We start from the raw sequence: 25,185 nt of genomic DNA, 5'->3' as shown, positions 1-25,185 counted from the left end.
AAATATTTTTCGAAAATCGGGCTCCGTCACATTTTAGGTATTGTCATTTTGCATCAGTGTGCAAAATTTTATGAAAAAATATAAAGTACAGCTCGAGAAATTCAAGAAATACCGTTTTTCCGGCGAAAATAGGCTGTTCCGGCGATTTTTAGAAAGTTCCGGCTTCAAAAATCACTTTTATTGACAATTAAACCATGCTTGATGGTGGGCATTGCTATCAATAATGTTTTTGTGTGAAAAACAACGAAATATAAGGAAAAAGTCCGATGAAAATCTGCAAAAAACGGCGATTTCCGGGATATTTCCGGCATTTTCAGCCGGAATAGAATTTTTCTCAAAAATCGGACTAGGCCATGTTTTGGACATTGTTAATACGCATCTTTGTGCAAAAAATCAGAAAAAACTAATGATGAAATCTCGAGAAAATGCCAAAAAACCGGTTTTTCCGGCATATTTCCGGCATTTTTGGCCGGAAATGAATTTTTTTCGAAAATCGGGCTCCGTCACATTTTGGGCATTACCATTTTGCATCTTTGTGCCAAAAATTAGGAAAAACTAATGAGCCAATCCCGAGAAAAGCTAGTAACGAACGGACGAACGGACGAACGGACGAACGGACGAACGAACGAACAGAGGTTAATTTATAGGACCTACAGCCCACCGGGGTAGGTCCAAAAATTGTTGTTTCACCTAGATAGCTATAAATTGAAAATAAATTGATTCCTTTATTTGTTCAAAGAACATGCTACTTACCTGTATCCTGAAGGACAAGGCATGCATAAAGACATCCGCTGTTTACTATAGGATCCAGGGGAGCATTTCTTGGGACCAGAGAAAGTTTCATTACAAAAATATCCTGCAGGGCAGTCCTTACATTCAGTAAAGCCTGTATCATTTGAATAAGTTCCAAGTGGACAAGGAAAAGGAGCTGTCAAATTATTGTTTGGACAGTAAAAACCTTTTTCACAAGGTGTACAGGTGCCATTATTTATGTAATTACCACTCAAACAACCATATGAAATTTCCACAACGGTAAAAAATACAACAATAACATGATAAAACATTTTATTACATTATTAAAAATTATCTCAGATCATTTTAGACAAGCTTCTTCATTTTTGTTTGTGTATTGTATTCAGGAGATATTTTAATTCCAGAGAGTTTTATAATTTGGTCTCTTTCAAGAATATTGTCTATTGATAAACCAAGAGATTCAAATAACTTGAATAAATACTGGCAGGTGTTCTTAAAACTTATGAAAAGTACTTTTAAAATTCTCACAGATGTATATCAAGCTTTCACTTTTGAGATGTGGTTTCTTTGTTTGTCTTATTTCAATTGATTAGCGAGACCAATGTAATCATTTGAACAAAGTCTTGTTCCCATAGCAATATTGAAACAAAGCAATATGATATAAGACATAAAGAAAAAGTCAGTTTATCCAGCTCGAAATTAAAAAAAATCTTGCTTAACATTTACAGTTTTATTTTGTTTGGACAAACATACACAGTGAAACATGAGATATTTTGCTGACAAACTTTTCATGAAAGTTGAGATTACTCCTACTCTCTTGTACAAATAGAGAGACAAGATGTTGAAAGTGGGTTTAAAAGAAAAAATACATTGTAAAGTGAAATAAATACCTTTTTTGAGTGAATCGTGCTTTGTATATTTATATTTTGTTGAAATGTTCATACTTAACTATAGTGACAAGAGAAGTGTCTTTAAAGTGCGTGGTGCATTTTGAATCACAGTGCTTTATTTAGTAGTTTTGTTAATTTGTGCATTAATGGTTTTTATTATTTTTCTTTTTGATTGGTTTGTTATTTCATTAAAATAATGATTATATGTAGTGCTTTGTTTGAAGAATTTGAAAAATACCTACCAACTTATTATTATTGGCTAACTGTCTAAAAGTGCAGTGCAATAGTTTGTAATTTTTGTGTTAATTTTCAGTAAGGAGAATTAGTAATTATTGTTAATGGAAGTTACCTGAACCCTGCTGGGCAATGAAGACATTCACTCATGCCAAATAAACTGTATTGTCCAGTTAGGCATGTAGCAGGTGTGTCTCCAGGACTGACACAACTTTGACCGGAAGGGCACTGTAAGCAAGAAGTCTGGCCTGTTTCGTTTTGGTAAGTTCCGTTTGTGCATAGGATAGCTTCACTTAATCCTTTGACAGGGCACTGATAGCCTTTTGGACAGACTTCACATAATAGTTTGTCAATTGCTGCAAAACTTCCAGCTAAACACTGTATTGGCTGGGAAGGATCATCACATCTAGAAAAAGCAAATAACCATATCTTTACACAATACCTAGTGTTCTGAGTATAAGTAATTAACTTTTTCTTAAAGATAGTTATATCGAATATTTGGAAGAGTGAATGTATAAAATATTAACTGTGCTTTCCTTTGCAGCATTTTACGAATTAGCCTACCTATATCCACTTGGGCAATCTGAGCATTCTTTTGAGCCTTCCTCAATGTATTTTCCATTTGGACAAATTTGACAACTTGTGCCATTTACAGAAAAAGTTCCTGCAGCACATTTACTACAAGAACTTGTTGTTGCATTAAATGTGTAACCTCCGGGACATAGCTGTTGTGAGAAAATGAAAAAGTTTTGGTTAATCAATCAATCTTACAGATTTAAGGGCTAAAAACGTCTTTCAAAGGTACAAGAAATAAAATATATTAAAATAACTAATGTTTAGAGCTTACTTTAGGAGCTTCATAAATGGAATCACAAAGCATATTTGAAGGACAACTTGAACAGGAATCTTCTCCAAGTAAGGAAAAAGTTCCAGTAAAGCATTGCGTCAAAATTCCTTCTTTTGTACAGCTGTAGCCGCTGGGACATTTTGAACAAGTAGCTGAGCCAGCTAAGCTAAATGTTCCACTGTCACACACCTGAAATATTGATTGTTCAAATAGTCAGTTAGTCCATTAAAGTATAACTCTTCATAATCTGTCTATTATTCCTGATAAATGATTTTTCATTACCGGAAATTTCTATTATCTTTAAGTCTACAAACCCACTTCATATATTTCATTTATACAAAGAACTTTACTCAACTTTCATTATAATGGACTATTGAAGCTTTTCTCATTTCATCTTGCAGTATCAGTGCAAAAGAATATTTTTTTAATTTTATAATTTTCAAATCTCACCTCACAAAATGTTAAATTTTGTGCTGAAGTGGAGGGGTTTGCAGTTCCTGCAAGACACGGTTCAGGAGCATTGTTTTTGCCTAAGCAGCTGAAAGATATAAAAAGATGAAGAATAAAGATTACATTTTCTTCAAGGAAGAATTAGTAAGGATCTGGGTTAGTAAATCAACAAAAAGCAATTTATTAAGTATAGACAATGCTATTTTTATGTGACATCTAGGAATTAAGAATATTATAACAATTTTTAAAAGGTATTAGAATAGCAGCCACAGGATACTGAACCATAGCTGGGTGGTTTTATCTAATTTTGAATCTCAAAAAAAGTTAGTACTCAGTAGTACATTTGGGGCAGGGGGGCACGCAGTTACTACAAGACATGATGTGTAGTAAGTGCTTTTTCAACACTTTTTTTCAGGACCACCACCCTTTGCAGTTACTACACCTTGGTAGTAACTGTTTTCAGAAAAGATTTCCAGGTACCACCCCTGTTTTTGAGTGATATCGTCAAAAACATGTTCGAAATTACCCGAAATTACCCTAAATTGCGATTATTTTTCAACCTTAACCCATTTTTGTGCTAGATTTTCTTTTAATTTACTTGGTTAACAGCTGTTGAGAACATTTAATGATAATTAGGGAAAGCATAATTTCAAAGTTGGGTCTGAGAAAAATTTCAAATTTTTTTTTGTCCATTTATAACAAAAATATTTTTTTTTAACAAAGAAACTTCTTTAAAAAGAATTAAAATAAGCACTTACTACACCAAAAGTACTAGTTTTAGTGTTTGGCACCACCCTCAAACAGCAGTTACTACACTGTGTAGTAACTGTTTTCATAACTTCTGAATACAGTACCACGGTAGTAAGTGTCATACTGTCTTGTAGTAACTGCGTGCCCCCCCCCTGTTTGGGGTGGTAGTGGGTACACATCACTCATTTCAAAATAGTACCTGAATTTGTGGGTAAAATGGGTAAAAATTAATCAATTTTTGCAAATCAAAATTGAAATGTTGCCAACTTTCCGAAAAAATTTACTTCATTCAACAGAAATATATTTTGAAAAATCGAATCATTGTTGCAAATGGGAACCCCTATGAGTTTGTACCCAAGGTTGTACCCACCTGCTAAGTAATTGTAGAATGTTTAAAAATATACTATAATGAAAAATTTACTAGAATCCTGTTGGACATTGCAAACATCCCGCTGTATCATTCCAATATTGGCCAGCAGTACAATTTGAAAATGAACATGGACAGTCTGTGCTACAATCACAAGCTGCAGATGCTATAAAAATAGAGATTAGAAGTTTTAAAAATCAAATCAAACACCTACAAATGAAGCATCCTTTCAAATAAAGATATTTTTACTGTTGATATTCATCTTGTCTACTGGTTTGAAAGAAAATCTCTCATATTTAGTGACTATGAGGTATATACTAGTACATATCTAGTTCTAGTTCTATTGAATTATCACATAACACATTAGTACATTTTCGTGATCTTAAACATAAAGGATAAAATTAAATAAATAAGTTAAAAACATTAGTGCAGATGTCGTATTGTAGAAAAGTCTTAAGTAATTTTCAACAGAAAGTCAATCTTTTTAGAGAAAGAAATAATAAGAAGTTCAGAATCACTTATAGACAAACGATTTTTTCCTCTCTTATCGCTAAGCAAAGAAAAATAGTTTCTATCAGCGATTAGAAGAGGGATGTCGACATTAGACCAACTTCGGTACTGGATGGGAAAAAAAACACCCAATCCAGTGAGCAGAGATATGGATATCTGCGTTTACGGGGGGAGATATTAGTAAAGCCTGGTTTGCATCAAAGAAAAACTTGCAGTTGTTATATAGAAGCTCATGATGTGCATATACCTTCAACTGCTCCAACTTGGGACTATCTGACAAAACATGGGACAGCAATTCGGCCACTATTTCATCGAGCCTCCAACGTCATTTGATTTGAGTTTTAATGAACAGTGTATTAAAAAATGCACGATTTCTCTTTCACACCGAGTAGGCTTTTAAATAGAAATATGAAAAAAATCCGTAGTGGAATCAACCAAATTAGTGGCAAAACAATGGAGCGTTTAGCCTCACTTGCGCGGTAAGTTACACACTCGTTATTTGCTAATCCCATCCCAGACACTTGCATGTGTTCCACTACGAATTTTTTCATATTTCGATTTAAAAGCCTACTCGGTGCGAAAGAGAAATTGTGTATTTTTTAATATGCCATTCATTAACTCAAATCAAATGACTTTGGAGGTTCAATGAAATGGTGGCCGAATTGCCGTCCCATGTTTTGTCAGAAAGTCCCAAGTAAGAGCAGTTGACGATAACTGTTCGATGTGATTCGGTAATCGAACAGTTATCATTCAATTAGTTCGATGAAATTCTATTAATTCGATTGTTCGACTGACATTGTCTGGCTATATAAAGGGACGTCCCCTAAATATAGGGTATATCGTAGCTTTGTGTAATGTCGACGTGACATACCTTGTCCAATTCTGTCATACCGTCAACTGCTCTAACTTGGGACTATCTGACAAAACATGGGACGGCAATTTGGCCACCATTTCACCGAACCTTCAAAGTCATTTGATTTGAGTTAATAAATAGCGTATTAAAAAATACACGATTTCTCTTTCGCACTGAGTAGGCCTTTAAATCGAAATATGAAAAAAATCTGTAGTGGAACACACGTGAGTGTCTGTTCTGTGCACTCTAAGAGGAACGAAGAAGTATGATTGATAAACTTGGTAGAGTTATCAAAACTAATTTGTTGTCAAAGAGATTTAACAGTAAGTGAAAATACAGGCCAGATATCAACCAGTCCCATGTTTCGACCAATCGTCCCAAGTTAGAGCAGTTGACGGTAGTAACTATCCGTCTGCAAAGTAATTACAAGAACTTAGACTGATTTTTTAAACAGATTATTCAGAAGGTTTTATCTATAAATACTTTAAAGATCACACAGTTGCTATGGCGATATTAGACAAGGTATGTCGGCATTACACAAAGTTACGGTAATGTACTGTGAAGTCGGGTAACTTGCATCAGTGGAGGCTAACATGCATAGCCCTTTAAATGAATGACCTGGCTGGTCATTAAAATACAAAGTTAAATCAAAGCAAAAGTGGCAGAGTAGAGCTGCGAGCGGAGCTGCGTAGTTCATTTGTTTTGAAATTTTAATGACCAGCCAGGTCATTCATTTAAGGGCTATGCATGTTAGCCTCCATCCACTGATGCAAGTTACCCGACTTCACGGTATATACCGTCAACTGCTCCAACTTGGGACTATCTTACGCAACATGGGACGGCCATTTCACCACCATTTCACCGAACCTCCATAGTCATTTGATTTGAGTTTAATTAACCGTGTATCAAAAAATACACGATTTCTCTTTCGCACCGAGTAGGCTTTTAAATCGAAAAATGAGAAAAATTAGTAAGTGGAACACGCGCGAGTGTCCGAAACGAAGAAGACCAAATTAGTGGCAAAACGATGGATTGTTGACGTCACTCCTGCGGCAAGTTACACACTCACTATTTGTTAATCCCATTGGGCGGTAGGCAGTTAGGCGGCAGGCGTTCTCTAATTCTCCATTCGGCATCCGGTCATTTTGAAGAAAAACTAACAAAAGTTAAAAAGGGCGCGCTATCAGTGAAAGTTATCGTGACAAATTTATCAGAACAAATTTGTTGTCAAAGAGATTTAACAGTAAGTGAAAATACAGGCCAGATATCAACAAGTCCCATGTTGCGTACACTCGTCCCAAGTTGGAGCAGTTGACGGTACTACTGTCTTAAAACTCAAATAGAAATATCTATACTTTTAGTGAAAGGTTGAAACCAAAATTTTAAAATAAGTTTTAAAAGTTAACCTAGTGGTAGAGAAGCAAGTAGCATGCATGAAAGAATAAGTGTCCATGTTGAGCTGCATTGCAGTGATGATGTGTTTGTGAGTAAAAAAATTTTCTTCTTGATCTTCTTTTGAAGTTTATCAGCAGTCTTTAGTTTCTTCATTCTTCATTATTTTTCAAATTCTTGTTTAAAATTTTTGCAGTAAAATTAAATCTTAGTTTTAAACTTTAAATAGCTCAACACATGAGAGAAAGAGCTAAATTAATATAATGTTACAAAACTATCTTTTTCAGAAAGTCCACTTTCAATTTCACAAATCGCAAAATAATTTGAGAAATCACTGCAGATTTAACCGCAGGGATAAAGTCTGCAAAATCGGAAATAAATTCCCTTTGATTGGATAAACTTTAGCTACATCGTAGCTGCTTTTTAATAATTAACTCAATGCTGGTCATTGAAAACGGCCACTAAGCAACTGAGGAATGTTATGTGAAAAACCCAAATTAATTAATCAATTTTAAAGAATTGTGAAATCAGTTGGTTTCGCTTAATGAATCAAAAAGTAATAAAATATTTAAGAAGTCTGTTACTTCAAGTTTTCATTTCTACCTTGTGCACAACAACCACGTGGGTACCTTTCTCTGCTTCTTCATTCTTGTTCTTCGAATGATTTCTTCGGCAAATCGTCAAATCGTCCCGCGCGGAGTTCGATTTGACTCGCTTATTTCTTAGTTTTTGAATTTTTTCTTTGAGCACTATGGAAACAGGCCTGAACAAGCGAGCCGTAAATAAACAACTTTGGCACTGCAGGGTAATCAATTTAGAAATTTAGATTACAAGTCTCACTTGTCACTACTGGTCAACTCACACAGCCACTTACAAAATGCTTTAAAATGTAACTTGAGAGTTTGTTTAATGTAGTAAGTAGGTTTTTTTCACTTTATCTCATGATAACAAACAAACTGAGAAACTCTTCTGCAAGAAAAACATGTCATACATCATACATGCATGACATGTATAATGTATGTAAAGAAGCGGCTAAATCCTGACAATGCGGAAACTTTAAATTTTTATTTTTTGGCGTCTTCGATGTAGGGCCAGGGTTTCTAGTAACGGCTTGTCACTGTGCCGGGTGCATACTCGGCGCCTTGGGCCCCGCAGGGTTGCTAGTAACGGCTCGAATTTCAGTCAGGTTAAAAAAGGGGTACTTTTACCCATATTATAATAACATAACCGTATTTTGCCAGTTTGGTATAAAATGTTATGAATTGCGTGGTTTTGCTGTGCGGCGATGGCTCAAGGGATAGAGCGCTGGCTTCCGGATCCGAAGGTCTTTCTTTGGTGGTGGTTCGAATCCCACTCGGTGCGAAAATTAGACTGGTCGAAATTGATGAACAAATGATTGACAGGTATGAAAACTCAGTCAGAAATGAGAAACTAAGTCTCAGAAACTAGAAAATAGAAAAGGAGATCCAGGGAGATCGAGAGATAGGAAGTGGAAAATAGATCCGCATTGTCAGGATTTAGCCGCACTTGTTTTTGAATAAAAGACTGCCATCATGAAACTCTGATATCGGCCGGATATCTAATTAAATTTATCTCTATTCTTGACCAATATACCGCTCTGCCAATAGACCTATTTTTAAAGAGGCAGCCATGTTGAATAATTATGTACTCCAGCATAAAAACAATGATACAGCCATGCATAATTTTTAAAATATGCATGATACAGTAATTATGCATGGCTGTATCATTGTTTTAATGCTGTTTTTCAAAGTTATTGTTGTGTTTCATTCAAGGTTTCATCATTTTCTCAGTTTGCTTAGTGAGTTTCACTCTCTTTGTACGGAATTGTGATTTTTCACTCTTTTTCAATCTGTGATAACTTTTCTTTCATAAATGATTTTGATATAATTTTTTCTTACAATACATGGAAAGATGAAAGACTGAATAAAGCATACCTGAAAAAATAATCATGAAAGCTACTGTAAGTTGGTCTAATATCAACATCTCTCGTCTTGAATTGAATTGAATTGAATAATATTTACTACCAGGTTAAGTAGAGGGATCACCCCTAATAGAAACTTAATTCTAATAAAAAATGAGGCTGGAACTTCGATTTTTGAGGATTACGATTTTACCAGTTTTTTAGCGATTTTTGCCTCGCTAGCCCAAATCTCGCAACGTCTTTACCTTAAGGAAGATCGAAATTAGAGTTTTTCAGCGTTCCGAAAAAAACGCATAGCAGAAATTTTTTCATCTTCACAGGATCGATTCTCAACAACAAATTACATCTTTTGGTCTTTGGGTTTGTTTCTGACGTTTTTTCTTCAAAGAATATCGATCACTTTCCTTTTCCCGAGAATTCTCGGGCCAAAACTTTTATTGGAATGCGCATAAAGCCCGAGGATGGCCCGAGGATGGCCCGAGCATGGCCCGAGCATGGCCCGAGTTTTCGGGCCGCGGGCTAACTTTTGAAATCATGATTTAAACCCGCGTGTAATTTCAGGCCCGGGGGGGGGTACTAGGGTTGCGAGCTGACGGGGGGGTGCCACCGGACTTTCGAACTTTGGACCCTTACCGGGACTAAAAAGGAGAAAACAAAGGCAAATTTTGGGAATTTTACGACCCTTAGCGGGACTAATTTGACCAATTTTGACCCAATTTCGATCTTTCAGGGGGTAAAAAGTTGAAATTTTCCTATTTTTCCGACCCTTAGCGGGACTTTGGAAGTCCAAAAAAGGTACCCTTAAGGGCGGCACATACCGTACCCTCCATTTGCCTAAGTACCCCCCGGGATTTCAGGACTGCATTTTTTCAATATTTTCTCTAGAAAAACTTGATTTCACTTAAATATTTGCTATTAAACTGGTCCTGGTTTTAAACTTTGAAGCGTGGTCCACGAGGAGTTTGTTAAGTTTATTTAGCAAGATGAACTGGATGAAACGCGACGAAATAAATTAAAATTAACATTTTCACACATTTTCAACGTCATTTTCACGTTTTAATTTCATTATGACTGGACAAGCTGGATTAATCAATGGAATCTTCTAACACAGGCACAAAGGTATAGGTTGAACAGTTTACGTCTTAAGTCGTAGCCCGAACGTGGCCCGAATGATTCGGGTCAAGTTCGGGCCTAAAGAATTGATAGGGTCTCTCGGCCCGAACATGGCCCGACCCTCGACATAGCCTGGAATAGTATTGAAATATCAAAGATCCAGACCTAAAACCTATAACAATCTTCTCATAGTAGGATCTGAATATTGGCTTAGATTGCTAGGACTTAGTCTTTATAGGGCTCTTTGTTTCATAGAGTTAAGTTCAATTTTGATGAGTCCTGTGAGCTGATTAGAAGTGATTCTGACCCATGTTGTTGATTTTTTTCTAAAGTTTCCATGGTATACTGATATATTATTGAAAATCAGATATTTACTGAGCCCCAAAATTTCCATTTTGCCATCTACAAATACTAAGAAAACCTCATGTAGCCAAAAATCTACAAAATCTCAAGTTTAAAACAACCTTCAGTTACTCAGGAAACAGATACTGGTTTGTAAGACTTGTTACATTTAAGAGAAATCTTGAGAGATATTGGTGAGGTTCCTCAGAAAAATCATTTCCAGCTATTCCTTTTGTTCAAATATTTGATTAAAGTCCCTGAAAATTGCTATATCAACAACAGACCCCCCATAATTCCCGAAAATCCAGTTACTTTACAAGGGATTTACAGAGGCTACTGACAATTCCAGGCTTACACAGTGATTAGAAATTTGGATTTTTTTCATTCCTGGGGTGGAAAATAATACTTTTCAATGATTTTCAAAACCTTAAAACGTTTCTGGTGTAACCAGGGCCGTTTTTGTCTCGCCAAGCCTAGAAAAATCACACTTAAAAAAATTTTTGGCTTAATTTTTCTCAAATCTGCTTATAGATCACATGGGTATTATTTTTGTTCCTGAAACTAGGCAACTTTCTCTACCAGGAACAATTAACAGTTTTTCCCAACATTAGTCGCAACTCTTGAATAATCGAGGCAAATATTGCACTTTTTTAGATTTGCACCTTCTTGTAGCGCCTGTAGAGCCCAGCCAGGTTGAGTGAAATACTTCAAATTTTCAACATTTGATCTTTGTTAGTTAGTGAACACTTTTTGCCAAAAACAAAATTCCTACAATGCTCCAAGGCTGAATAATCGAGGCTTAAATTTGTTAAAAAGTGAGTTTTTTTCCATATCTAGGCCGCCATTATGAAAAATGCAATTAAGGTCACATGGGTTTTTTTGGATTTTTTGACACTTTACTGTGAGTACTTTCAGGAAATCAAAAGAAACCCATGTGACCTTAGTTGCAACTTGAAATATTTCCTCTCAAAGTCAGACTTTTACACTTGGCAAAAAAAGTCCAAAATTTCAACTTGCCCTCAAGCCGCCATTATGGATTTTTGGGACCCAAAATTTCGGGATTCTGAGTTTTTCACTATTGTCTACCAAATATCCAAAAATGAAGGCAAACAAAATTTCATACTAACACCACCCACCTGGTTCTTAGAGAATGTGGCTCTTAAAGAAAAAAGATAACAGGTATAGCTTTTTCTAATCCTGGAATATCGAGGTTCCAGCTACACTGACAGGGGTTGACCTAAATGTTTAAAGAAATAAAAGAATAATCGCAAAATATTAAATATTCAAGAAGCTAAAATAAGTAAAATACTATATGACAACGGCTCGTATGTACATTTAAAAACAGCTTTTTATTAGCTGCAAGGTTAAAAATATTCATAAGTTTTTCCATTCCTTATCCATTATTTTCATGAGATTTGTTAGGTAACGTATTTGCTTAGGTAGAAGTTTTGGGTCAGAGTTTTTAGCTTTGCAAGATCTAAATCAGAGATTTTTTCGTCAGTAAATTTTCTTTGAAGCTCATTCCATTGATTTGAAGAAATTCTAGTAAAAGAGTGTAATCTAAAATTTGTAGTGTTAACATTGGGGCGGAAAATAAGATCAATGAACTGGTCTTTGGTTTCAATCTTGTGAGGATCTTTTTCAAAAACAAGAGTTTGAAGGGATTCAGCGGGAAGGTTGTTGTTGAAATATTTGTGAATATACTTGATGTTCATTACTTTGACTTGGTCAAAGACATTGAGTAATTCTAGATTTGCTAAAAGGGGAGTGGCAGAGACTCGTGGACCATTGAAAGTCATGATCCTGATTGCAGTATTTTGGAGAGTTTGAATTGATGTCTAATTCCGACACCCTTCTTTAGAGACAGGATTAATATGAAAGCTTGAATCACTGATTGAAAAAGGATTATTCCTCTCTGACCACTAAGCAAAGAAAAATAGTTTTGACCTTTCTATCAATTTCAGCTGATAAAAATGGTGTTGGAATTAGATGAGGGATGTCGACATTAGACCAAATTACGGTAAATTTATAGGGGAAAAATGGACTAAAACCACAAAAAAACCATGATATTTTAGTATTTTGCTCCCTCTGAGTGTCTATTTTTTTTCATTCGCCTTGAAAGTTTCACCAAGGTACCCTCTTATTTTGTTGAGCACAAAACCATCTCGACTAATCAGTATTTCTAATTTGATGCAGAGGTATGATGGGATAAAGGACGTTTGCATCCCTTTTTTCAATGCTAATTAAGCCTATTTTACAAAGGTTCAAAGAACTTTTTTTAATAGTCGAGATGACTTGGGGAGAAAAATTTATTGAGGTTTAAAATCAAAAAAGAAAACTTCGAAAATCTAAAAATTAGATGCGCAGAGAGGAGAATATATATTAACCTTGGTTACTTTCTTTTATAGATTTTACTTTTAAAAACTCATTTCTCTCTTTCAAAGTTATGAAATGAAGTTTGTGATTTTTTCTACACAGTATGCAGCACGTAGTGGATTAAAACAAAAGACTTGTTTAACAGATTTGGCTTTAAAAACATCATTAGTAAACAAAAAGAAAAGTTTCAATACACAATTTCACGAAACCTCCCTTAAAGAAACTGAGTTATTCATTTGGTAAAAAAGATATTAAAAAATAAATGCAATACAATAATTTTGTGGACCTGGTGATAAGTACAGTAATGGATATTATATTTCTTGTTAAATAGTAAAAAACTCCAGCCAGTATATATATAGTTCTAACTCTTCATACAAAACTTATGGGAAACACATATTTGGACTTTGTTAATGATGTAGGCAAATCATTGCACTCACACAGGAAATTTCAAAAACTTTCAAAATTGACCTCAGGAAATTTATCCCGAATTTCCCTCATAGCCATGAGATTACTAGTACAAATTTCACCTATTTGTCAGCTTTGGTTTGATAGTACATTTATTGAACTCTTTTTCAAAATTGGAATATTTTTTGAAGTTTTTTAATTTAACTTGAAGTCGATAAGATAAGCTGGATTCAAGGAATATTTCTTTCATTTTCTTTTTTGTAATTTTTACATGGATTAACTATCACAGAATTATTTTTTTGCAACTTTTGTTCAAGATTTTTATTTGAAATTTTAACATAATTTTTGCCTAGACCCCTTGGAACATGAAAAGGTTTCACAACATCATAGATTACTCAGTAATTACTGGGTTCTGAATAGAGATCCGTTACAGACCTGTCTGAAAAGTACCAGATAACTGATGAGATTTGAAACTGTTTGTCACTAGTCACAATCTATTGCCAAATTGACCTAATCCAGTGCTGTGCGATTTTAGCTGTTCTGTGCTTTAGATGTTCTGTAAAATATCAATAACACTGGTGGTTGCAATATCACATTTTGCAATCAAGATATTTCTATCAGTTTTATCAAATAGCTGATGTGATAAGCCTCCTGCCACTCACTACTTTGTTTTCTCTTTTATATAGGTGGAGAAGAGGAATCTGTCGCAGAAAGCAAACATGTGAAAAATAATTTCATTCAAAGATGACAGATTTGTTGTATATCTCAAACCTAGAAAATTCAAAATCAAGAGGTACCATCTCAATCAACACCATCAATGGACTTCAGTCCTTTGCCAATTTACCAATACCTACTCCCAACAAAAAGTTATACAGTTCCGGAGCCTATTATGTCGGTAATTTGCTTGGTAACCAGCGCAGTGGATGGGGGAAGCTACATTGGTCGTTCGGGTGTGAACATGAAGGCTACTATAACAACAATAAAAGAGATGGCAGAGGCACCTTGGCGTGGAAAGATGGTTCCGTTTACAAGGGTGACTTCAAAGATGATTTGAGACATGGTTATGGTGAAATTTCATGGCCAAATGGAGAGGTTAGTTCATATTTACAACACCTATGAAACTAACTATAGTTCTATCGAGTAAATTATTAGAATGTCAATTGGTCATTCCATTTTATATCCATACAGGGGGTGGACGAACATTTCCAGAGGGTAATCCGAGAAAAATTTCCAGGGAGTCTTTTTTCATTTTTCCAAGGGGTAAAAAGTTATTCTAAAATTTCCACAGGGTAAAAGACTGATTTTCGTCCAGCCTCACTTTAAGGTATGAAAAGAATTTTTCCAAGGGGGCTTTTGCAAATTTTGCCATTATCTAGGGGGTATCGACACATTTTCTACCGGGTGACCCACGAAAAAGTTCAGACGTTTCTCGACGTCTTGAGGCCGAACAAATGACCCAAAGTGCTTGGAGTTTAGATATTTAGAAAGTAGATATCCTAACTTAAAATTTGAGCTATCACTTTTTAAATTTGACCAACTTGTTTTCTACTTATGAGCTTTTAAAGTCAAAATTCACTTTTCGGAAAGTGTAAAAAACACGTAAAAAAGAGGTATTAAATTTATGCAATCAATTAGAAAATCACTTACAAATTGACTTATTTAACGAGTTTTATGACATTAATAATTAATAAAAACACCTTTAAAAGTAATTTTTCTTTAAAACAAGACTAGTTTTTATAAAAATTGGCGCTTTTGTAGATTTTTCAGATTTTTTTCAAAAACTGTATATCAAAAACGTCTAAAAATACCAAATTTGATACCCCTTTTTTACGTGTTTTTTACACTTTCCGAAAAGTGAATTTTGACTTTAAAAGCTCATAAGTAGAGAACAAATTGGTCAAATTTAAAAAGTGATAGCTCAAATTTTAAGTTAGGATATCTACTTTCTAAATATCAAAACTCCAAGCACTTTGGGACTTTTTTCGGCCTCAAGACGTCGGGAAACGTCTGAACTTTTTCGTGGGTCACCCGGTTAAATTTTTTTTTTTTACTTGAAATGGTTCGTCCACCCCCTGTATGGTTTTTTAATGGAACAGGCCAAAGTGTTTGTACTACAGAAAATGCAAATTGATAATAAGATCGTTCACGTCTTTGTTTGGTTATATTGTAATAGCAATAGATCTAATATAGAAGAATTTTTTCATTCTCAAACATTTATAAAACCGTTTCTCTAAATGAAAAATCTTTCTACTTTAGTCCTACCTTGGAATGTTTGATACCGATATGAAACATGGTCATGGGACCTACATTTGGCCAGAGATTGGAAAATACGAAGGGAACTTTGAGGAAGATCAAAAGCATGGATTTGGCGTCTTTACAATGAACAATGGTGATAAATTTGAAGGTATTTATTTGAATGGGCAACGATGGGGTCCTGGTATATTCACTTATCACAAAGATGGGAGTCAGGATGTTGGTATATGGAAAGGAAGTCAATTGTTGAGAATCTGCTCTGTAATGGATGATGCTTGTTTGTTTGATCATCTTGTTCATCATAAAATCAATGCAGGAGGTCAAGTTTGTGATGAGATTAGAGTGTCTACATCATCGAAATCTAGAAAACGATATGTTCCAGAAAGATTCTTACAACACCATGCTATACCAACTGGAAATGAGGATTTCATCATGCCTGCCACCTTCCCTTATAAGGATATCATTGAAGGTGAGTTTCTAATGTTTTTTAAACTACTGTACAACCTATCTTTTACAACTGAAAAAGTGGTAGAAAAGTCTAGATACAGAGTCAAATCATACCAACCAATGTTTAAGATATCATTTTGTTGTCTCAAAACTTATCGAAAAGTTTTCGAGAACAGGCAAATTTCAGGGGTTTATTCAAAAAGCATTATTTTAATGGTTAAAAATTTGATTATTGTTTTATAAATTTTAAGTTTGGTAGATGAGTTAACTTCAAATAACTAATATATCACCAGAATTGATTGAGTTTAGGGTAATTTGAAAAGGTTTTTTTAATGAGATGATGAAAATCTTCCCACAATCATCTTGAAATAGAACCGATAACTCCCACTGTGAAAGAAAGAAGAAATCTCATTTACATTACTCATTCATTTTTAACATGTTAGTGTTGAAATAATTATTTTTCCAAAAGTCATTATTTTAGGCCTGTGCTCACACTATGAAAAGAAATAATTCCTACCAAGTTATTTCATCAATTTGCACGAATTTGAAAACTTGTTTTTTATACATGATATCTTCTTATACTCTTCCCTTTCCCTCCTTAAATTTGCAGCATTTTTTCAACTTGTGAACTGTTAGACAATTATCCGTTATTATAGGAAAATATTGGCTTGACTGTTTTTTGTGTTCTTTTTCAAGATGACCTTCAAATTTCTAGGCTAGAATATCTTCACTTAATTGATGCCTTTAAAAAAAGGAAATAATTGAAATTAACTACCCAGAAATAGAAGTCAATCGACCAAAAACAAGTCAGTTAAAAAGGAAAAACGTTTTCAAAACTATCATGTTCCCGAATCAGCTATTTTGTATTTTGATCACTGGAAATTGTTTTTAAAAAGTTCATCATTGCCCATAGATCCTGTGATCTATGTGAACTACGGCCGGTTAGATATCGACCAAAACACGAGGCTAATTTTATAGTCGACATTGAAGTGAGTTATTATCAAACGAACAACCAAAAGAAACGAATTTCGATCACTCGATTACATACATCTCACGCTTACAAAAGTTTTATTACTTACTCTATTCTTTCTAATATTTTGATAGGAAAAAGTTAGGCCGGTTATCTGCTAAAGCCGACTAACGTTTTTGGGCCTTAGGTCAACTTTGGTCGACCTTGAAACCCGGGGGGGGTACTAGGTTTGCGAGGTGACGGGTATGTCCGAGCCGAAAATCGAAAATCGACCCTTTGAGAGACAAAATTTTGGTGATTTTGGGACCCTTTGAGAGACTTTTTCCTAAATTTTGGTCCATTTTTTCCAAATTTTGGTTTGATTTTCACCAAATTTTGGTCAAAATTTTTGGAAATCGTGACCCTTTGAGAGAGAAATTTTTGATTTACGTGATTTTGAGACCCTTTCAGAGACTAACTTTTGAATTTGTACCCCTTTGAGAGACTTTTGAGGAATGAGAAAAGGTACCCTTATGGCTAGCACATACCCGGCACCCATTTTGCCTAAGTACCCCCCCCCCCCCGGGCCTTGAAATGAGTTAAAAATGTATCAAATAAAGAACCAAAAGAAAATGAATTCGATCACTTCTACACTTCACTTTCAAAATGTTTTGCACTCCACTGACCTTTATATAAATCTTTTTTTGCTTCTTGTTTATAAAGGTCTGTGATTGTACTGCTCTTTTGCTCAATTTTGTTCCAATTATTTTGATAGGAATTCGTAATAGCAAAACGAGCAAAGGTTATATCGAAACTTCATCAGAAGCCATATTGAATGCCTCAAAGAACGGTCACTATGACGACGTGAAAAACATTCTAGAGGAGGGGCTGGTCAACCCAGATGTTTCCGATAAAACAGGATTTTCTGCCATCATGGCAGCCGCTGTAAGTCTTTCATTTGTTTTTGTCCTTTCGTTAATCGAGGACATAATATGTGCTCACGTACCACGTTTTTTCTGAACTTAATAACACCACTTATCGCCTTTGGTGTACTGGAACATATAAAACTGACATTTGACCCCTTTCTGCTTCGAAAAAAAAATGTGATGTTTCATTGTTAATGTTTGTAAAATTCCTTGAGCCGAATTTTAACTTATGATAATCCATACTTCCATTCTCGTCACGTCACCAGGTGAATTGCCATACAGATGTCATCAATATTTTGTTAGACCATGGTGGAAACATCAACCAGCTGACAGAGGAAGGTTTATCAGTCCTCTTGGCATGCCACATCCTGCTTTACACCAAGGAGAATTTCGTTGACAACATTGCGGAGAGCATTGCCAAAGAGAATCTCTTCAATTCAGTGGAAGTGGACAAGAAAACGGGATCGGTGAACAACCGTAATGAACGCAAATTGATCATGGCCATCTTTGAAGATATACATCGCCCCTTCAATGGGTTACGCAAAGCTAAGGTAGAAGCATTTATTCATTTTGAGAATGGTCTATGGGTTTGCTGCAAAGAAATCACTTTCTATAAACGATTATGTGTATAGTATTACACGCATTTGTGTTTTCAACAAGTCGCAACTCAACTACTCTCGGGTACCTAATAGCCGTCCCCCCCCCCGCTTATTAATTTTTGGGAAAATGTTTTTGAAAGTACACTCTTCTGTCCTAATTCTGCTGTATTAGCCTCCTTTTCAAAAATTTTCCACCCAGGACACTTTTCCAACCCTCCCCCCCGCTTATTCCAAACCCCCCGGCTATTAGGTACTGGAGAGTAAATTAAAGGTAAAGAGTACTTAAAAATCATTTAGTGATGTGTAAAATTTGTTGGGAATCCTCCTTTTTATCGAATGTTATGACATTGTTTGCAGTTGCTTAGTGGACGGAAACTAACGTGAATGAATAAGTAATTCAGCAAATTTATTCTTACATTTCCATAGATCGCAACGGCAGTTGTGAAAGGTAAAGGGAAGAGAGACTCGAGAGCTCCTTCGCCTTCTGCAGAGAATATCCTCGAAAATCTGGAGGAAGAAAACGAGAAGACGTTTGACCAATGGAAAATGAACTTTTATCAAAACTCCATGGACCGTGTCAAAGAGGTGAGCTCTTAATATAAGTGATCTAATTCCCTTTGTTGATAACAATAGCTGCAGTGTGTGTTCTTTAGATTAAGATGAGTAACCCCAAAGATTATAATGTTAATCTTTTCCTTCATAGGTCTAGATTAGCTAAATAATTTTTACATCTTTCATCCAATTTTTGAGAGGATTATAGATGTAACATCACAGGAGGGTCTGTATAATTACTCCAAATGTGGCAGCAGCAACCTTAAAATTGTCCTCTGCAATGTCTTTTTTTTGTCGGCGAGAAAAACTCTTTATTTTAAAACCAGAACTGACTATTCTTTTTGGAATCCTTAATCTTTTACAAACTTGGTTTAAGGTTGAGGAGATCAACCAGTCGTTCAAACACATCATGTTAAAAGATCCACATCGTTATCTGATGGATGGCGTTCAGCATACTTTCCAAACGTCCACCTACGATGAGTTGATGTCTTCATGCACCACCGAAAATGACACCAAAACAGAATATTCATCAGATGTGGGAAGCCTCGGTGATATCCAAGATGTTCCCAAACAATTAAGCGAGCTCGAACAGGTAAACTCTTTTTAGCCAAACGTAAATCTCTTGATCCAAGCCACGATAAACTTCCAAATATGTTTTTTCCTTTGAATAATATAATTGATAGCCTAATGATTAAATGTCTTCTTGGTCCCCAGTTCTAAAATTTTTGCGCTCAATCCATTAGTCCCTGCTCTCTTTGTATCGCATTCGACGTGAGTAGTAGATAAACAAGTGTAAACAATGAAAAGTGAAGACTCCGTTCGTGACTTTTGTGCATTTAAAGTTTCTTTATTTCAATAGGTTCCTACTTAATATAACTCATAGAGAATTTTCTCTTCTTTTCATTCATAGGATCCAATTTACGCACTGCCCTTTCCAACGACAGTGGCCAGCATCCTTGGTTATGATCCCGTCACTGAGATACATTCCATGACAGTTGATAAATTCAAACATCTCAATGATAAAGTGGTTCTCCAACATATGAACAAAGAAAGGTATATTAATAAGTGCTTTTTTACCTCTCCTTTGATTCAGCGCTTGTTTTGCGGTGTCAGAGGTAGCTTTGGGAATCTGTTTTGGGTGAGATCGCCAGACACATCGTTTACGTGATCTTATAGGTTGTAAACTATGATCTAACAAAATCTTTTAGCCCGTGATGGATATTGTTTTTGTGAATCTCAAAGTTTAGAAATGAATTACTCTTTCTGATATTATAAGCATATCCAAGTAGACCTAGGTCCCTAAATGTTTTCTTCAGCTATCTAAAAGCCGACAATGAAATATTTTCTTTCACCACTTTAGGAAACCTCATTTGCAAAGTACTATCCGACTCTTGTTGAAAAGAGGTGCCAATCCAAACGCATCAGAGCTTCCAATGTCTGCTTTGTTCTTCGCGGTAAAGTCAGCGGACCCAGGTGCGGTGGCTGCACTTCTTGAACAAAATGCGGATACGTCCGCTAGATTAAACACCTCTGTAAGTTGACTAGCAAGCCAGTTACTTCTGAATTTTAATTATTTTTTATCCATTCAAGTGATTTTTATCGTTTACCAATAAAAAAAAAGCGTTGATATTACTGACCCAGAACCGCGCCTTTCATTGGTTTAACGATGTCTATGATACTGTATCTCTGCTTTTGAAGAGGCAGCGCTTTGTCAATTCAAGTTAATTTTGGAAGATACAGAGCCTTTTGCTACAGAGTGTACACATTGCGAACAAACACTATTGCTTTGTCGCTGTGCCTTCATGCCGCTTCGGCTTTTTGTTGATATTTCAAAGAATTTCGAAAAATTTTGAACATTATTCATCGTAAATTTTTTTAATGGATGAGTTTTAGTAGTATAAACTAATGTTTTGATTCCCCCCTTTTTAGTACTTGTGCCCACTCCACATCGCTGTTGCTCTTCCATGCATGGAAGGTATCGAGATCACCAAACTACTTTTACATTACGGAGCTGACCCCAATCTCCGGGACTCCTTTCCGGAAGGGGATATGACGGACGGACGTACCCCGTTACATGTTGCGTGCAGTCGAGAAGATAATTTTAAACAATGCCAAAAGATCGTTCGATTGTTACTTGAATATAATGCAGACCCGAATCTACTCTGTGTAGGCAATGCTCCCCTCTCTCTTGCGATTGGTTCAGGGAATGATCTGGTAAGTCTGTATTTTATCGATTGTAATTATATTGTAATCTTCTTAGACCTAGAGAATTTGCTTTTGTTTTTCTCAATAGCTAGAAGGCAGAAGCCATTGGGATTTAACCATAGTTTTCTAAAGTTCCAGCATATCATTGGTTGTCCATGCTTTATATTTTCCTGCATGTAAAAAGTACTCGTTCGTTGCCTGTATTCATTTTATTGTCAGAATTTGGAATTTAGGTATTAAATAAATCATAAATGCCAAACATGAATATAAACCCTCCAACCAATTATATTTCTCTTCACCTAGGTCATTGACACATTATTGAAATATAATGCCGAACCCAGTTTGCGTTTGACGCATGGTTTAGGTTCCATTTTATGCGTGGCTGCAACTTTCCAAGCTGAACGTCGAAGAACACCTTATGAACGGATGCGATTGGTGAGAATTTATATCATATTTTTGTGTCCCAGAAATAATCTATCAACCCCAACTTGGGAAGGAAAAGAGAGTCTCCTTACTTGGTGCTGTAAATTCAATTGCAACTATTCTTTAGATCGAAAAGTTGATGCGAAACGGTGCAGACATGTTAACACCGGTCAAAATTTCAGAAAAATATCCTCCCGGGACTGTCGTTGATTATGGCTATCATGTCTTTGCGCAGGTTTGTTTTGCAGTTTGGAATAGACCTTTTCATAAATTACGTTACGAACATCACTTGTTTGTGACATCACGTGCCTCGTTTTGAAATTATTGCCATCGTGATTAACTCCTAGCGGATTTTATTAAAACTACGCTTCCTTTTCATAAAAAAATCATTTAATGTCTCAAGAGACATAATCACCATGGTAATTGTTTGAATACGAGGCAAGTGATGTTCGTGAGGTAATTTATGAAAACTTCTATTAGTTTTGAATATAATCTTTATTATCCCAGATTACCCTCCAGGGGGGGTCAGTGTACTAGAAGGCGGCATGTATGTGTACTACAAGGTATTTTTCAAAACTTGACACCCACCCACCCCTGAATTACACTATACTACATGGAAAAATCCCAAAACCACCCCATACCCCCCATTTACTACCGGGTACTACCTGGAAAAAATCAAAAAATCGGGTAAACATTTTTTCCAAAAATCAGGAAATCGGGGAAACTTTTTTCGGAAAATCGGCAAATCGGGAAAACTTTTTTCCAAAAATCGGAAAAACAGGAAAATTTTTCTTAAAAATCCAAAATGCGTGAGAAATCAAACTTTTCAAAAATTGCGTGAGACCATGTGGAAATGCTCGAGTCTCACACTCAATGCGTGAGAGTTGGCACCAATGTTGAATGTTTGAATTAGAATGTTCGAATGTTTACATTGACTCGATTCAAAAAAGTTTCGAAGAATGATCTTGGACAAACTTGGCTTTATCAATTTATAATAGAACAACTTTACATTTCTATTTTAGCAAATAATTTCTGAGCCTTTTTGTTTCCATACTATTAATATCGATGTTGGACCCAACACCTCCATTTTGGTACACAGGTAGTAAAAATCAAAATCGATTTCGGACCCAACACCCCAATTATAGTACACATGTTAGTACATGACAAATTTTTTTCTCAAACACCCACCCACACCAGGATACATACCACCTTCTGGTACACTGACCCCCCCCCCTGTACCCTCTTCTGTCAAAGACCCGGTGGGACTCACCAACTCGAAAATTGGTCAAATATTTGAGAGAATTTGCCTCAAATTTCATTCTCACTTATTTACTTGGAAATCTACACTGAACCTAATTGCTGTCAAGAAACATTCTAAAATTTTTGAAATCCCCACCGGCATTTTGAGCTGTAAACAATAGATTTAAAACCACACCACTAAAAAGGCGGTGGACTTTTCTGTAGGCAAAAAGCTCCTTCCAAATCGAGTGAAAGATTCTCACGGGTACAGATACACTGATTGATACAGGAGTGTTGAATTGATTGTTTAGTTAATGAACCAAATATGGTTGCCCAGATATCTATAGCCTAGATAGCTAACGATGTGTACTATTGAGTCCAGCGGAAACAAGTATTAATTTCTTACTATTATTGTTAGGATCGGCGCATCGCTTGTACTCCCTACCATGCTTTGTCATCGGTCGAACGAGAAGTTTACAACTCACGACGCGCTATGTTAGAACTTCTGGGAAGTCGTTTGCGGGCCGCTGCTCGTGCTAAAGAAGACGAGGTCATGATGCAGGCGTGTAGCAGCGAACAATTTGATGGTTAGTGGATTCATCTTTCAATTATTTCATCCAATATGATAATCTTTCTCTGTCTTAAATTCCAAACGACCCCATTAGGGGCCGTCCACATAGTGCGTACGCACTAAAATGTCGGAAATCGAGTACCCCCTGCACGCAAGCATACGTTTTTTAGAAGACCCCCGCTTAGTGCGTACGTACTATGTGGAGGGCCTCTTAGCTGTCAGTTTATAATGCACGTATTATGATATGAGACGTAAAATTATACTAATGGATTATCCACCTGAATAAATTTGATCTTTTTTCAGATGCCGCATGGAATAGTACAGGTCGTGATGATTCTTGTGGTTTACGTTTTGTGACAATCAAAGTTGGTCCCGTTCGTGGAGGTGTGGCCCATGCTGCTCGTTCTGAATCATTTATTCATCGTGACCTCACCAATAAATCACACGCTGCTTTGAGTGGAACGGGATCGCATCATTTCAAACAAGCCACTCGAAAAAGACTTCGATATTGCTATGAGTGTGGTCGATCTATTGGTAATTTGTTTTTTGATAATAAGCTGCTTTTATCTTTACCAAATTTTGACGTGTCCTGGTAAACCCAAAGCAACCCCGTATTTAGGCCCTGAAATCGACTTTGATTGTATTGATTCCTAAATTCTTCCTGATTTCATATCCCGTTCAAGAATTTTTAACACCAGGCTTCATTCTTTTATTGATAAAGTAAAATTTTAATATTCAAGTCATATTAAGAAATTAAAAAAACAATCTTTAATCTTGAGTTTCTCTAACCTCACTGGAAGGAATTAAACTCCCTTACTTATATTTACTGACTTTATTAAGAGCCAGAGTTGTTTAATCCGTTTTAAAAGAATCGACCTTTGAGACTGTAATTCCTGTAATCAAACTTTAAAGCACCTATATATTCTTTGTAGGTGTTCGCTTGACTCCGTGCTCAAGGTGCAAAGAAGTATTTTATTGTTCGAAAGGCTGTAAAATCAAAGCTTGGAATCTGAGACATCGTGACGAGTGTGCCAAAATTTCAGGTACGTTTCCATAGGTTTATTTTAAAAAGAGTTTTTGCTTCTTTTATTTGGTATGAATCTCGTACCCTGTGTCTCTTGCTACACTTTTTGGTTTTATTGATGGATGTGACCTTTCGCGTGCGCTATTAGAATCATAAACAAAGAAAATTAAGGGAATGAGTTCGATTTTGTATCCATTGAGCTACTTGTTAGTTGGATAAATAAAAAGATTTTGAGAAAAAATTTAGAATCAATATCAAATTGACCGATCCACTTTTCCAGGTACGAAGAGCTACAGTCAAACACGGGCAGAATCACCAACACCTACCAGCGATCACAACGGACCAGTCAAATTTAAAAATTCCATTAATTCGCAATCTCTTTTTTCACCTCGTAAAAAATCTCCGAATTCGCCACAGAGGAGATCACCTATTAATACCCCACAGGTGAAACCGTCGACCCTGAGACATTCGCCCACCTCTACGCAGAGACAAAGTCCCAAAAACAACGAAAAGAGTAAAATCTGCCTACCACGAATTAAATAGACATAATACAATTATTAACCACAATATTTTTCACGTGACACATTTTAAAGATTTTTTAAAGGAGGATATTTTTACTTGTAGCCACTCTTCCTGGATTTTTTTTATATAATAGAAAGGAATGTATATATTTTTTATATTTATATTTACCACAAGCATTTGTATTTATCACCACTACAGTATACATTTCAGATACGTGAAATGAAAAGAAAAGGTTTCAAACTTTTGTAAAA

At 35.7% G+C, this 25,185-nt stretch overlaps 2 protein-coding genes across 6 annotated transcripts in view; one reads left to right on the top strand and one right to left on the bottom strand.

The window, feature by feature from the left end:
- Positions 1–7,317, bottom strand: part of LOC136818233 (uncharacterized) — a 73,434-nt gene extending 66,117 nt beyond the window's left edge. Inside the window, 6 exon segments of the mRNA XM_067074602.1 lie at positions 1,993–2,283; positions 2,442–2,602; positions 2,725–2,913; positions 3,175–3,262; positions 4,346–4,457; positions 7,061–7,317. Coding sequence (XP_066930703.1) covers positions 1,993–2,283; positions 2,442–2,602; positions 2,725–2,913; positions 3,175–3,262; positions 4,346–4,457; positions 7,061–7,202 — 983 coding nt within the window. The 5' untranslated portion in view covers positions 7,203–7,317.
- On the top strand, positions 1,955–25,185 carry LOC136818234 (ankyrin repeat and MYND domain-containing protein 1-like). 5 transcript variants are annotated; one of them, XM_067074604.1, is made up of 16 exons: positions 1,955–2,138; positions 13,911–14,316; positions 15,481–15,946; positions 17,649–17,818; positions 18,066–18,350; positions 18,825–18,983; positions 19,327–19,542; positions 19,861–20,003; positions 20,311–20,482; positions 20,880–21,164; positions 21,459–21,590; positions 21,706–21,813; positions 23,236–23,404; positions 23,692–23,922; positions 24,321–24,431; positions 24,693–25,185. In XM_067074604.1, exons 2-16 carry the CDS (start codon positions 13,969–13,971, stop codon positions 24,953–24,955), a joined length of 3,258 nt encoding a protein of 1,085 aa, XP_066930705.1. In that variant the 5' UTR covers positions 1,955–2,138; positions 13,911–13,968; the 3' UTR covers positions 24,956–25,185. The 5 variants fall into 5 exon arrangements, with proteins under 5 accessions (XP_066930705.1, XP_066930706.1, XP_066930704.1 ...); XM_067074605.1 differs by lacking the exon at positions 1,955–2,138 and adding an exon at positions 7,539–7,667; XM_067074603.1 differs by lacking the exon at positions 1,955–2,138 and adding an exon at positions 7,796–7,960.

This window comes from Clytia hemisphaerica, unplaced genomic scaffold (assembly GCF_902728285.1).
Source record: "Clytia hemisphaerica strain Z4C2 unplaced genomic scaffold, Clytia hemisphaerica genome assembly, whole genome shotgun sequence".
NCBI classification, from domain to species: domain Eukaryota; kingdom Metazoa; phylum Cnidaria; class Hydrozoa; order Leptothecata; family Clytiidae; genus Clytia; species Clytia hemisphaerica.
The sequence above is the reverse complement of the archived record's forward strand: the minus strand, read 5'-3'. Positions and strand labels throughout refer to the sequence as shown.